General features: G+C 44.8%; 1 protein-coding gene across 2 annotated transcripts in view; it reads left to right on the top strand.

Moving 5' to 3' along the window:
• GK5 (glycerol kinase 5) overlaps nucleotides 1-15289 on the top strand; it is a 68818-nt gene that overhangs the window by 38374 nt on the left and 15155 nt on the right. For both annotated transcript variants that reach the window (XM_075004015.1, XM_075004016.1), the window contains exons 12-13: nucleotides 600-694; nucleotides 11471-11574. In XM_075004015.1, the coding sequence (XP_074860116.1) occupies nucleotides 600-694; nucleotides 11471-11574 (199 nt within the window). The remainder of the gene's footprint in view (nucleotides 1-599; nucleotides 695-11470; nucleotides 11575-15289) is intronic.

The following is a 15289-nucleotide window of genomic DNA, read 5'->3' as shown; positions in this document are numbered from 1 at the left end:
CCGTTTCACAGGCCACCTCAGTCATGCCCCTTCCTCCCATCATGTGCTCTCTACTGGGTGATTGGGAATGGTTGATATAAAGCCCCAAAGCCACTTAGTAATTTCTCCCATCAGTGGAGTCCCCAGCTGTCCAGTTAAAATTTCTTTCTGGTTGGTTGGCACTGCTTGAACTGCACAGTGTACCTGGATCTGGTCTGTAGTCTTGTTGGATCTTGGTTATTAGTCACAGCTTACAGGGGAAGATATCCTATTTTTTCAACATAACTTCCGCTTACTTATAGAGTAGCATTATTAGCTTCCCATAAAAGTCCCATAAATATTTCCCTGACTAAAAGAAATTATCTTTGATACAAGATTTTGAGAGTTAATGGCCTATAGAGGGGTAGAGATATTTGAGGATTGTTGTGGATCTGGTTTTGTGATCCTGGATAGTTCTCTTCCATGGGGCTCATGAAACTGAAATTCAAAATGCTTTGTTTTCTTAATATGTGCCAGATGGAATATTTCATTTAAGAATCTTGACTGTAATAATTTATGAAGAAAAGTGTAAGTAAAATTTTTAGTCATGTCACTTTTTTTTTTTTTGTTCACCCCTACAGATCTTTTCACTAGTGTGGAGGATACATCAAGAATGGCACAAAGTGTGGCTGATTCTGAAGGAGTTTGTTTTGTTCCATCTTTTAGTGGTTTGCAGGTAAAAATGCCATCCTTAATAATATGACAAATGATTTATTGCGTCCTGCTGAAACATTAATATCTGTCAGTTTGCCCATTGTCATGATAGCTATTTTGTTCTATTCAGGTTCTTGTTCCTTGCCCATCATGGTGATATCTAAGGGTCTCTGTGGTATCTGAACATCTAAAAACATTGTGTGTCCTCAAAAAAAAAAAAAAAAAGAAAACCCACAAACACATGAGGTAGGGAAATATTATTCCCATTTTACAGATGGGAAACTGAGGTACGGACAGATTAAGTGATTTGCTCAGTGTCACAAGAACTGAACCCAGATCTCTTGCATCACAGTCCAGTGTCTTCACGGTCAGCTCATTCTTTCAAAGAACTGAACTGGAATCAAATCATTGGTTTCATGCAATTTCTTTTCATAGCCGTGATTCAGGAGAGCATTAATTACATGTATAAGAATAAAGATGCGTACCTGAATCACATCCTTAAAGCATGGCACGAGTGAATGTTTAATCAACTCTATGGCATGTGGATTTAATTTTTAACATGGATTTCTAAGTTTTCTTGTAGTTTTCAGTATGTACACTCAATCATGTAAAATTCATTTTAGAGGGCTGCTCACTTTGTGGTTTTGTAAGTTGAGCCCATTGCACACAGCAGGGGCTTTTGCATTCTACATCACCCTCTTCTCTCCCTGTATTTCAGGCACTCCTTGCAGTTCTCCCTTTCCTTATGCCAAGGGCTCTGTGTATTCCACTCATAACAGTGTCCTGTATTCTCCTTCCTTGCTCCTACACTGTCATACTCTTTTTCCCATTCTTCCCCTCCTGCAAGATGTGCTGCATATCTCTCTCAAGTGGTTCTGTGTGCCCCCATACCTTTACATGCCAGGGTCTCTATATCTTTATTCATACCAAGAGCTGTGGCTGTGTCACTCCCTTCATACCAGACACTCTGTATACTCTCCCATAGCCTCTTCCCCACTCACGATTTGTTTCTTGGATAAGATTTATAGAGGGTCAGCATTGTAAATTGCATCAGGAAGATGGCAGAGCTGTAGACTGCAGTAATGACATACCTATATTGGTCCCAGGATGTGAGATATAAGAAATAGATAAGATAATATCTTTTACTGAACCAACATCTGTTGTCGAAAGGGACAAGCTTTCAAGCTTCACAGAACTCTTCTTCAGGTCAAGGGAAGATAACTAGTATTCAAGGTAAATGCAAGGTGGAATAGATTGTACAGCAAAAAGGGTAGCATGTGTTGTATGAGTCCACTTAATTTTAACTTGGCAATTAACACCTCTGCACTCCTGGAACAAAGGACATGGTGGTAGGCACCTAGGTGTAAAAATTAGTGTATCTGTAAAATCTGTGGGGCTTAGCCTCCAGCGGAATTATGGATTTAAGTTCAGGCTCATCTTCTGGCGATGCTGTCATTTTGAGGATGAGGTCTGAGAGGTCAGATACAGAATAATGATTTTGTCTGAGGTGTTCTTCAAGTAGGGTCCTTCTGGGTGCTCCATTCTGGGTGTCGGTTCATCCTTGTGCCGGCACTTGGAGATTCTTCCATAGCTGTGGTTTCCTGCACTGCACATGTGCAGAAGTGCCTCCTCCTGCCCTGTGGTGTGTGCACAGCGCAGTCTCCTCAGTTCCTTCTCTACCATCCTTGGCTGCAGATGGACCGTCACTAGTCTCTGCAAGAGAGCTGAAGACTTGTTTATTAGTTTGTTCTTAGCCCTTTCCCTAGTTTAAGTTACGTACCCTTGTTCTACGTTATTTAAACTAAAAAAACCAAAAAAATTAGTTCATTATATTTAGTGTGCTGCATCACTGCTATGCTGGGCTCCCTGGGATTCAAGTGGTGCACCATGTGCAAAAACACCATGCCTGCCTCAGATGGTCTTGCATCCTGCACAAAATGCCTTGGAGAAGGCTACTAGATGCAGTCTTGCGTCCGCTATTCCAGCCTGATGGCCAGAGCCCATGAAGATTGGGCTAACAGGTTTAAGACTTCCTTCTACAAGAAGTTCCTGCAGCCTCTGGCCCCAGATAAGCGAACAGTTCAGGCTGCTGCTAAGGGTGACGACTCCCAAGCCTTCCCCAGCCTCGAAAAGGTCTCCTGTTCCTGGCCTCCGGTGCCGTCTGTATGGGCCACGCCAGAAGGGAAAACCATCCTGGGCTCTCCAGCACCGTCACTGCTGGCACTGACCAAACACGCACATCCCACGTTGAAGCAGAAGCACGCTGAATCAAATTCAGCAGTAACACTCCTGGCACTGGCAAGCCCACCATCAGCTAAGGTGCGACAGACCACTCCAGCGTCTGCTCCTCCAGCTGCGCCTGCCTGAAAACGGCACTGCTTGCACTCACCATAACAAGGCTCTTCGTGCAAGACCAGGGTGAATACCCCTCTTTATTCTTGGGTGTAGTTGTGAAAGAGCCTGACAGTCAAGCCTAAAGGAACAGTCAGTGCTTTGCTAACAAAAAGCCAAGCCTGAACAATAGAGGGTTAACTAGGCTAACAGAAAAAGTCTTGTTCACAGGAATTTGGCAGAGGCAGGATAGATCAGAAACAGATCCTAGAGCACCAAGAACTGGGTAGTACACATAAACACATTCCAATAAGGTTGGACATGTTGCATGGTACCAGGACTCTTCCCCCATAGATAACAGCTTAGCAACAGGTACATTCTGACCCGGGTTCAGTACAGGGTTGGGATGACAACATGATGGATAGTGTTGTTTTGATAGTACCACTATCTGCAAGGTAATGGGTAATATCTAGTTACATTAAGGGGTGTCAACATATTACAATTAGGGATTGCTGCGGGCTTTGTCATAGACACATAACTTGTTTGTACCCGGTATAAAAGTATATGTCACCAGGTCTGCGCCAGCCAGCTAAGGGGACTGCAGAATGTCCTAGCCACGTATCAGGGCTGCGTTCATTGTCACAGCATAGGCATGTACCAGTGTAAACTGGTGAGTCATAATGGAGACTCACAGGGTGTTGGAGCCCATGCACTATTGACAGTAAACCTGTTCCAGTTCCTTCGTACCTCACTTGATTTGTAGTTATTGGGAGGCCCTAAAAGGCTGCGGGGTGGGTAACTGTGCAGAGCCAGCGCTGGCAATCAGAGAGGGCAAATACGCATGCAGCCAAAAGTTATCAACACAGCAGGGAGCAGAACAGATGTTAAAACAACACATCGGTGACAGCATCTCGCTACATTGGGCACTAGGGTACGCGGCACGGCATCGTCACAAGCACAGTACATCATCCACACTCTCTGTGCTGCAGCAATCAGCACCGAGACACCTGGCATCAACAGTGGCACTAGTTGGGCAGCCACCCAGGGTGGCGCCATCTTGTCAGCACCGCTTGCCAATGCTGCCTGCTTTGCCATGTCTTTCCCACCATTCGGCATTGTCATTTGCTTCCAGTGCTAGGCCTCCGACACTGGGTGCCAGATCTGATGGTGCCAGCGTATTTTCTTCTCAGTATGCCAGCCCCCTACACTCTTGGCAGGATGTCCCTTTGGTGCCGGCCACCATGCAATACCACCTCCTACCTCCTCCATTATTCCCAACCGGAACAGCAATAGCCCTCGTGGCATGAGGTGTTGCAGCACCGATGTACCCAGTCAGCATCATCAACTGTATCAGAACTGCGCCCACCCTCACAATGGTCATCCATGGCACAATTTCTACCGCTAGTGTGCCCCAGAACTGAGGAGTCACTCTGAAGGGGAAGGAGCCTCTGGATGATGTGCTCCCCTTGTTGCCTGCTTCAGCAGGTGATGCCCGGTCATTCCAGGACCTTTTCTGCCATATAGCACAATCTTTGGATAAGGACACTGAGGAAGTCCCTGCAAAATCAAAGGCCTCCCATTTGACTGCTAACACCTCTTTTTTTTGCAGACAAGACTGATGACATCCTTCACTCCATGAAAGATTCCAGGATGGTGTTATGCACTTTGGGGACATATACACACCCAGCTAACTAGTACTACAACAACTTAACTCTTGTACTGCGAGTGGAGCATAGGTCATCTACTAGTCTCCTCTACTTCACTCTGTCTTGAGACAAAACTTCTACCTAACTCCAGGAGTACCCCAGTTGTTGTCCTTCAGTCTCAGTAGATCTTCTCCATGTTGTCTGAGATCTTCCTCTTTTGCATTTTCCCTGTGGGTTCCATGTAAGAGCTTGATGGACTATCCTGGATGATGGCTTTCTGAGAGTGTGGCCTAGCCATCCCCACTTTCTTCATTTGAACATCAATTGGTTCTCGCCTTGCTCTGTTCCGAAGCTCCTCATTTGCAACAGTCTTGGCATTTAATGTGAAGGATGTACCTCAGGCATCTGTTTATGAATGTCTGTAGCTTGTGGTTTGAAAACTTTTTAGTACACCAGGTCTTGTATACATACAAGAGCACACTCTTCACATTTGTGTTGAAAATCCAGTTTCATCTTCACAGATATTACTTGTGAACTCCAAATGGGATGGCGAGTCCTGAATGTCGCTGTTGCTTTCCCTATCCTGGCACTGATATCCTTGTTTGTTCCTCTGTCTCTGCCCATAATATTCTCCAAGGAGGTGAACTGCTCTATATCTTCCAGGTTGTCCCCTCACAGTGTGATGGTAGTGGTATTGGACTGGTATGTTTTGGTCTTTTCCTTGTTAATGCTCAGTCCAGTCATTGCCGCAGTTTTGTCTAGTGGTGTGACCTTTTCTTCCATGCTTTCATGTCTGTGTGAAAGGAGGGTGATGTCCTCAGCAAATCCAATGTCCTCTAACTAAAAAGTTTCCACTGAATGCCTTGTTGATGGCCATCTGTTGTCCTGTTCATAGTCCAATCCATTGTGATCAAGAACACAAAAGGTGACAATAGGCACCCTTGTTGCACTCCTGAGAGTATGATGAAGGATTCTGTCAAGACACCCCAGCTAAATGGGCTTGATATTCTCCATGCCAATGTCCTCTGGCCCAGTCCCAGTGACAACCTTGATTTCAACAACAGAGGCACAAGCTACAACGCTGATGTTCTGGCAGACAATGTCCCACTCTCACCTTCCAAGCAGCAATTTTGAGGTTGTGGTTAAAAGTCTGATCCATCGTTTCCAGCAGGGCACTACACAACCATTTTGCCACTGTCTCCACCCCCTTCTGCATCAGTGGCAAGCCATCACCACAGACATATGGGTTTTGGAACTGATAGCACAAGGATACTCCATCCCTTTCATTTCTACACACCCCCACCCATCCCCCTACCCCGTTCCTCTTCAGACTCTCATGAGACTCTCCTCAACCAGGAGGTCCAACGCCACCTCAGTTTGGGGGCGGTCAAGCCTGTTCCCAAGGAATTCTGGGGCAGAGGGTTCTGCTCCACATACTTCTTCTCTCAGAAAAAGAGCAGGGGATGGAGACCTATTTTGGAGGAGCCCGCATGCCAGAGAGCACGAGAAGACACTTCTGCACATGTGCAGCACAGGAAACCATGGCTATGGAAGAATCTCTGAGCACTAGCATGAGGATGCACTGATACCCAGAGTGCAGCACCTGTGGGGGCACACGTGTCAAAGAACCATTGTTACTGCACCAAGTGAGTAACTTTCTCTTCATCCACTGGTGATAGGGTGTTGGAGTTCATTTGAGAGTGTAGTAATAAGGTGGGTGAATCAAGACAGTTGTTGAGGTATTTGATGTTCTGGATGGGGTACACCATATGTAGGAAATGGCTCTCGAAAAGTATATTGTAGAAGACCTTGCCACTGTAGCAGTGGAAATAGGACTGTATGTTTTGCATTTGTGCTTGCAGGATGTGGTGTCACTTTGTGTTGATGTGCCCTGGTCAGTGAACAGCTTGCTTCTAATGATGACCGTGATAAGTCTGAGGAATTGTTTGAATGCTAAAAGATGGAGCTCAGGAAAGATTTATTTTGAGATATGGTCTCCACTGAGTACAGATTGCATTTGTTTGATATCCCATATGGGTTCCAGTGTGGGGTGATAGGTGACAAGTAACGGAGTGTGGTAGATGGGAATTTTTCTTTATTGAAGCCGATTCTCTCTGGGTATTTGGGTGGTCCATTCTATGAAGCAATCTGCTTCTATGGTAGAATACCCTTCCAGGTATGTATCTTGAGCTTTATCATTGGAGCATATTCTTTGCTATCTGGGTGTGCAGCTCTAGATAACAGAATTCCGTGTACATCTATGGTTACTGGATCTATGAAGGCCAGGCCATCCTCAAAGACTTATGGTGCCCTCTGTGGGGTAGGAGTGGAGGTGGTGCTTGTGCTCAGGGCCGTAGGGGGCAGGAGCAGGGTAGGGAGGCATATATGTGAGAATTTGGGGGGATGGTACTGCAGTACCCCACATTTTACATGAGGTCAGAGTTGTTTAGTGCTCCATTCCCAGTCCTGTGTCCACCCCCAGCTATGGCCCCAGCCTCTGCCCCCTGTTCTGTCCAGGTCCCTGGCTCCTGGAGATGTGGCACTGCTCCTGGACCCCATGAGATGGAACAGGTGAACAGTGGCTTGGCCACAGCTTGAGGAGGACTGCAGCATGGGGCTGCCAGAGCCAGTCCTACCCATCTTACCTACTTGGTACCTCCTTCCAGCAGTAGCTGTAGGAATATGTAGCATAGAGCACTGGTGCCCCCAATTTAGCGGTGCCCTATGCAACTGCATACGCTAAAGGATGTTCCTGTGTGAAGATAAGTGTGGTGATATGTGGGTTTCTTGTAGATAGTGGTTGCTAATATTCCATTCTTGTGGCCTACTGTGATGTCCCGGAAGTTGATGTTGGTATTGGGTATGTTCTAGAGAGAATTTGAGGGATGCATGAAGTTAGGGTATTGTTAGGCTGGAAGATGTTAATAGTTGCCATCAACTGGTTCTTTGATCTATAGATAGTTTAAAAGAGGTGTTTTGAAGTGCCTGAGTCTACCAGTCCAGGTACAAGGAATTCTTTGTGTCTCCCATTTTTTCCCTTGAAGTTTTCCTTTTTTCATCACAATCAGTAGGATTCTGACCATGGATGCAATAGATTGGACTTGGCATTCAAAAGGTATTATGTTGGATCCAAAGAAAAATGCCATTAGGTTGAACACAGACAAAAAAATAACTTTTTCCTCAACTGTCTAGAAAAGCGTGAGCAACCTGCAGCCTGAGAGTTGTGTGTGTGGCCTGCCAGACATTTTGTTTACTGTTGTTCATGCACAGGGTTGGCAGATACCATTGGTTTCTGTCCATGTCACGTTTTTCCTACCAGTACTACTGAAGTGACACACACACAAAGGAAAGGCACGTGAAGTGAGGAGCCGTGCTCTTTGCACACAACATTGACTATAAGCCTTGTGCTTCCTCCATATCCAATCAAAGTGCTGCTTCGGTTCAGTTGGCACACCTTGCAAATTCTAGTGATGCTAGCAGAGTTACTAAAAGTACCCTATCCTGGGAGAGAGGTTACAACAGTTTTGCAGTTCATTGAGATGGAGGACCATTCCTGTGACCTACTCAGTAGTGTAGGTTGCTTATCACTGGTCAAAAAATAAGATTTGGTTGTTAGTTTTTATATATTTATTTTAAAGCTACATGGCATCCTGTGAAGGTTTTACCACTTTCTACATTCGACAAGCCTTGTCACTAAAAGTCAGCTTATTGGAATGCTGTTTTTCGGCACTTGTGTCAACAAAAATACGTCCACCCCCAATGAAGGGTTTTTGCTTTGTCAACAGCAGAGTGCTTCTACTGACAAAGCATTGTTCACACTTTCACTTGCTGCAGCAAAATTTTATCATTTGGGATGGAGGTTAAGCACTTCCAAAATGACACAAATGTCAATAAAGTACCAGTATAGACATAACCTAACTTTTGAAAGGTATATGCCAAACTGTCACAGGATCTAAATACCTTAAGTCTCCTAGAACCTTGATGATCTTGGTACAGACCTGGGTAAGAATGGAAGCTGCACTGGCAACATAATTAGAGTTCTTTTTAGCAGTGGGTGACGATCTGGTGTGTTTTGATATTGTTGGAGGTAGTAGGTGTTTTCAGTACTGCTGATTGCATTTGACGGCAGCAGAAATGGATGCTGCTGCTCTTGGGTAGCTCCATTCTTTCCTGGATGAATAGCTCCAGATGGTGTTTTGGGGCAGCTGCTTCTCCTCCTTAAAAATATCATCATGTGGAGTGCCACAAAATATCAACTTCTTTTCCCATTCTGTTAAATGCGAGTAGGGGCTTGTTAGGAAAGTTAGTGAAGAATTATGGAGCAGTCATGTTTTCAGTACTCTAGTGATAAACCACTCCATCTTTGTAGCTTCTACCCCAGTCAGTGCAGTTGTTCACCTACCCCAGTTTTATTGAAGCATAAATGACATCTAGTTGGCTGAAATTCAGCCCAGCAAGGACTGGGGTGACACTTAATATATTCGGGGAGGAATCAGAAGATGAGACGTGAAGATATCACTTCGTCCTTTAGTAATGAAGGTGGGAAAGCCATTTGTGACTTGGGTTCGCAATTTAGTGATACTGATTGGATCCTCAGTTGCTGTTGGATAATCATATCTTTGGTTATATTTTATTATATACTTTGTCCATCTACATTTGGTTTGTGAGATTGCACCTGTTTCTTTTGGGTGCAGATCTTACTGGGATTCGTGCCTTTTTCTCACCAAGACTGGTTTAGTTAAGTGGGTTCTACATGGAGCTTTACCTCAAATCAGCCTGAAAGCCAGGTGTTAAAGCATAAAGCCTCTGATGGTGGTCTTTATGGGAGCATGTGACACTAGAATTCTTTAATTTGCACTAGTTTCTTTTTGGAGTGGAGTTGCTGTTTCTAAACTATAAAGGCCTCAGTGGCTTGGGACTTTCTGCTTGGGAGACTAACTCCCTCCCTGTGCCTACTGCTGCATTTTGGTAAGTAGAGGAACCTGAGTTGGATCCCTTTCCATTTAACACAGGATACTGGTCCAGTCATCTTCTAGTGACCTAAAGTTGATTGTTTGGCAAGGTTTTGTAGATATCAGGATATCACTGGAAGCAATATGATCATTTCCTAGGTAGAGACAAATAGTTCTTAGACAGTTCCTGTTACAAGAATGGGTAGAAAGCTTCTTCCCTCTTAACATGAATGACATTGCTGTGATGTGGCACATTTTTCACTCTGGGACAGAAGCATTCCTACTGTGCAAATTTAAAATGCATATTTCCTTGATTTATTATCACTCATTTTACCTACTTTTGTTCCATAGTTTGTGTAAGTCATATATATTGTGTGATATGACATAAAAATGTAAATAAAGCTTTTAAACAAAGTGAACAAAAATTCTTCATTCTCTATCTAGACATTTACCTTTAAAATACATATCTATGAAATATATCCTTCCTCTTCTAGTTATTAGCTTATATTCAACAATCCACAAACTGGCCAGCAAGGAACCTTTCACTTGCTGTGGTTGACAAAACAAAACAGCAGTCACGTAGCCCTTTAAATACTAACAAAATGATTTATTAGGTGAGAAGCTTTTGTCGGACAGACCCGATTCTTCAGATCTATAGAATTTCCCGTCCAGACCCAGTTATGTAGCACAGATGTCCAAAAAAAATTGCAATAAAAACTGACAAATCAAGTACATAGAACTGAAGGAGTGGGGTGAAGGGTGGGAGTGTCTTGTTGAGTGTCTTGCCTAACAGGGCTACCTCTCTGTTACTGTCTGGTATGGTTGAGTTAAACAAGTTGAAAAAGGTGGTTGTGCGCTAAAGTACTGAATATATTCTCTACTGACTTTATACTTAACTGTTTTCTGAATTGAGTGTCAATGTGCAATTTACTAACCTTCATCTGGGCAAATGGGCTATCACTTCATTTACATCCTAATACGCATTGAACATCAACAAATCTTACCAAAGTCTATGAGAGTATTGGGAGTTCAGTACCATTCAGCACAAGGCTTTAGTGCTTTCCCAGTCCTTTTCCCACCTCTCCTTTCCCCTGCCCACATATGTCTACTTTTATATTTGTACTTTCCACTTCCTTAGGTGGGGAATGGTGATGGTTTGTGGGTTTTGCAGCCACAGTATGGTTAAAATTAGGGCTACTTCAGAATTTTTATAGCAGATATTTAGGGAATTTTAAAAAGGGACGTTTAAAAACGTTTTTAAATGAAAAAATATTTAACGTTTTCTTAATGCATCCGGCGAAAGAAAATGATTTTTAATGAGATATCCGGAACTAATGTGTTTCTTGCATCATTATACCATTGAAAACAGTGCAACTATGTTATGTAATTTAAACTGACTAGCCCCCCTCAGTGCTGATGTGTTTATATAAATTAATATTGTTGGTAAAACAAAGTCTGGGAAAAGTCAGTAACTTCTCTTCTCCTACCCCCCAAAAAAACCACCACTTAAACAATACTATGCCCTATATTAGTCACTTGTACTTCAGCGTGTGTGTCCTTTATGAATATTTTTAAAGGTATTACCAATGAGTGGTATTTAATGTATAGAATTCTGAGAGGAAAAAAGAAATGCAGTAATTGGAAACTTTTTGCTATAGCAATAAACTGATTTGGAAAAAATTCTCTGAAATATACACAGCTAAAATAACACTATCTAATGCTTACATATTGTCTTAATTTACTTCTTCTTCTCATTATGCTTCCTGTACTTGTCATGTGTAAGTTATTTTTTCTTACTATTTGTATCCATTCTCAAAAGGCTAAATATGTAATTTAGTAGTTAATTTTATTGTCATATCTTTATTTTAGGCTCCTGTGAATGACCCTTATGCATGTGCCTCCTTTATGGGGTTGAAACCTACTACTACTAGGAACCATTTAATACGAGCTATGTTGGAATCTGTTGCTTTCAGGTACTGTGTAGTCTTTATTATCTTCAGGGGTTGTATTTTCCTCTCTCATTATTCTGTATTTTGGTAATTTAGTGTGTGAAGTCTGATAAGTTACCTGTTACATGAATGCATGGACTTCAGCAATTTATAATATGTTAACAGGTTATTTATTTTATTAATTGACACTGTCCTCAAATAGCTCTTAAATTAAAATGGATTTGGCCCCCCTGCATGTCCAAAATCTGTCTTCTGACTGAAGTTTGTTCTTGTATTTCCTCACTACCTGTATGTGGAAAGTAAGCTTCTCTTCTATCTCGATCTATTTTAAGTAGGCACGAAGCTGGAGGTTCCTGGGTTAATTCTTAGGTCTTCTGTGTTTATATAACATAGGCATTTTAAAAATACATAAGAGAGGCAGAAGATATGTTAGCTGCTAAATTTGGGTAAGTGTCTTTTGTGTACATGGAAAGCTGAAAATCTCAATATAGCTAGCAAAAAAAAGCTTCAAATACATCTTTTCCTTTCAGATTTTGTTTTTTGCTATAATTATTAGGGTTAGTTAAACTACTAATATGAATGATAGTCCCTATGTATGTGTATTTCACACATTGCTACACATGTGCACTGAGTGCCCGAGTCTGGAATTTCTTCAAAGCAGTGTCTGTTGACTTGCACATGGACAGTACCTCTTAGAGCACAAGTAGAGTTAATGGGGGTTGATACATCCCAGTTCCTACTTATTGCCACATGGCCTGAGTTGGAATGATGTCCTTTGTTTCTGCAGAATCTGTAAAATTTAATTGTAAATAGTTTATATCTTAGCTTAGGAATTCTAGTTAGTATACTTTAGTACAGAATAAAATATCCTGCCCCAACTTTCAAGTCCAGCGGCATCCTCTACATTCCAGGATTGTGGTCGGGGTCCCAGGATTGAAGAACTGCATTGCATGCCCTCGTTCCTTCTCCATCAACACTGGAGAATCACTGGTGCCTCTAAAGAAAGGTTACTCACCGTAGTAACGGTGGTTCTTCGAGATGTGTCCCCGTGGGTGCTCCACATTAGGTGTCAGGCTCGCCCGGCGCCGCAGATCGGATCTTCCAAGCAGTTTCTGCCGGACCGCGCATGCGCCGGTGCGCGCCACTCCCCCGCGCGCTCCCGGCCACGTGCGCGATCCGGTCCCCGCCAGTTCCTTGACCAACCGCCTCGGATGCTCCTGCAAAACACTAAACAGAGATCCGGAGCGGGGAGGATGGGCGGGTAGTGGAGCACCCACGGTGACACATCTCGAAGAACCACCGTTACTACGGTGAGTAACCTTTCTTTCTTCTTCGAGTGTCCCCGTGGCTGCTCCACATTAGGTGACTACCCAGCAGTAACCCAAGATAGGAGGTGGGTAATCGGATTATGTGCAGCTTGTCCCCGAGAGGACCGCTGTCGAGAGACGGGTATCCTCTTGGAATACCCTGTGAAGGGCGTAATGTTTGGCGAAGGTGTCACAGGATGACCAGGTCGCCACTCTGCAAATGTCTTTTAGCGCAACGCCCTTGAAAAAGGGCTGTTGATGCTGCCACCGCCCTAGTGGAATGAGCCCTGGGCATGGCCAGGAAAGGAGTCTGTTTGAGTTTGTAGCACATTTTTATGCAAGATACGATGTGCTTCGAGATTCTCTGCGAAGAGAGACATTCTCCTTTTGATTTGGGAGCGATAGAGACTAGGAGTCTATCCGTTCTCTGGAAGGACTTGGTCCTGTCTATATAGAAAGCTAGCGCCTCCTCACGTCCAGGAGGTGTAGGCGCGCCTCTTTGTTAGAGTTATGAGGCTTTGGATAAAACGAGGGTAAACAATAGGTTCGTTAGTATGAAACTCAGAAAGAAACTTTAGGAACAAAGGCTGGATGCAGCCATATGGGTACCGCCTCCTTGGAAAAAACAGCGCAGGGTGGCGTTGCCATAACTGCCGCAAGCTCGCTCACTCTGCGAGCTGACGTGATTGCGAGAAGAAAGATCGTCTTTATCATAAGGAGGCAGAGGGAAACCGTGGCCAAAGGCTCGAACGGTGGTCCCCTTCTCGCATTAAGCACCAGGTCCAAGTTCCACGAAAGTGGAAGCGGTTTCCAAGGGGGGTATAGGTTTACCAGCCCTTTAAGGAACCTGGTAACCATGGGATGGGCGAACACCATGTGCCCTGTCTCTCCGTGTCTGAATGCCAAAAAGGCGGCAAGGTGGACCTTAAACGAGGATAGCGAGAGTCCTCCTCTCTTGAGGTCCAGTAAATACTCTAATATCACAGCCATAGGCACCGAAAAGGGGGGCTAGCTGTTTGGTAGAACACCATGCCGTAAAGCGAGTCCATTTCTGCTTGTAGGTCTTCCTGGTGGGAGTCCTCCTGCTACTTTCTAGGACTTGCTGCACTTCGTCCGTACATGTGCTCTCTAGGGAGCTGAGCCATGGATTAACCACGTTTGTAGTCGCAGGCCTTGGGGGTGCGGATGCACTATGGACCCCTGGGCTTGCGTGAGCAGATCCGGCGCCACCGGAAGGGGCATCGGTGGCCGTTCCGACATGCGCAGGACTAGGGGGAACCATTGCTGTCGATCCCACGTTGGGACTATCGGGATCATTCAGGCTCCTTCCCTCCTGGCTTTCTGCAACACTTTGTGGATGAGCACTGTGGGAGGGAAAGCGTAAAGCAGGGGGCCCTTCCATGAGATCGCGAAGGCGTCCCTCAGGGACTCCCGTCCCAGTCCTGCCCTGGAGCAGAATCGTGGGCACTTCTTGTTGCGCTGAGTAGCAAACAGGTCTATCTGGGGAAAAACCCCATGCATGAAAAATTGGTTGCAGCAGATCGGGACGGATCTGCCACTCGTGCGTGAGTGCGAAACACGTGCTCAGCTGGTCTGCCTTCACATTGTGAGCGCCTGGGAAGTACGAGGATTTCAAGGTTATATTGTTGGCGATGCAGCAGTTTCACGACCGGACTGCTTCTGCACATAAGGCATGGGACCGAGCTCCTGCTTGCCGATTTATATAAAACATGGTGGAGGTATTGTCTATACTGATCCTGACTACTTTGCCTTTTATATGGTCTGGAAAGTGTCTGCAGGCGTTGAACACTGCTCTGAGCTCCAGTATATTTGTGTGCAGTGACTGCTCCATGGAGGACCACAGCCCTTGCGTCACCTCTTCGCCCATGTGCGCTCCCCACCCTATGAGGGAGGCATCTGTAGTAAGAAAAACCAATATGTGTGGTTGGTGAAAGGGTACCCCTGTTAGCAGGTTCTCGGGGTTTACCCACCATTGCAGGGATTTGCGCACCTCTGTTGTGGGCGACGCCACCCTGTGAACAGCGTGTGCTGCCAGGTTGTATATGCTCGCCAGCCAGTGCTGCATGCTGCGCATGTGTAACCTGGCGTTCTGTTCTACGAACATCGCTGCTGCCATGTGGCCCAGCAGCTGTAAGCACGTCAGAACCAGCACCGTAGGGCTGAAGGTGAAGACTTGCACGAGGGAGCCGACGGCCCGAAAGTGAGTCTCTGGTAGATACGCCCTCGCTGTAATAGAATTTATGCGTGCCCCTACAAACTCTATGTCCTGCGTGGGGTCTATCTTTGATTTTGTCAGATTGATAACCAGGCCGAGCAAAGAGAACGTGCCTGCTGTGACGCATATTATGCGTAGTACCTCCTCCTTCGAGGCCCCTTTGAGTAGGCAGTCATCCGGATACTGGAATATAAAT

The sequence above is a fragment of the Carettochelys insculpta genome, chromosome 10, assembly GCF_033958435.1.
Source record: "Carettochelys insculpta isolate YL-2023 chromosome 10, ASM3395843v1, whole genome shotgun sequence".
In the NCBI taxonomy this organism is placed as follows: Eukaryota; Metazoa; Chordata; order Testudines; family Carettochelyidae; genus Carettochelys; species Carettochelys insculpta.
Note: the sequence above shows the minus strand (reverse complement) of the source record. Positions and strands in the feature narration are given on the sequence as shown.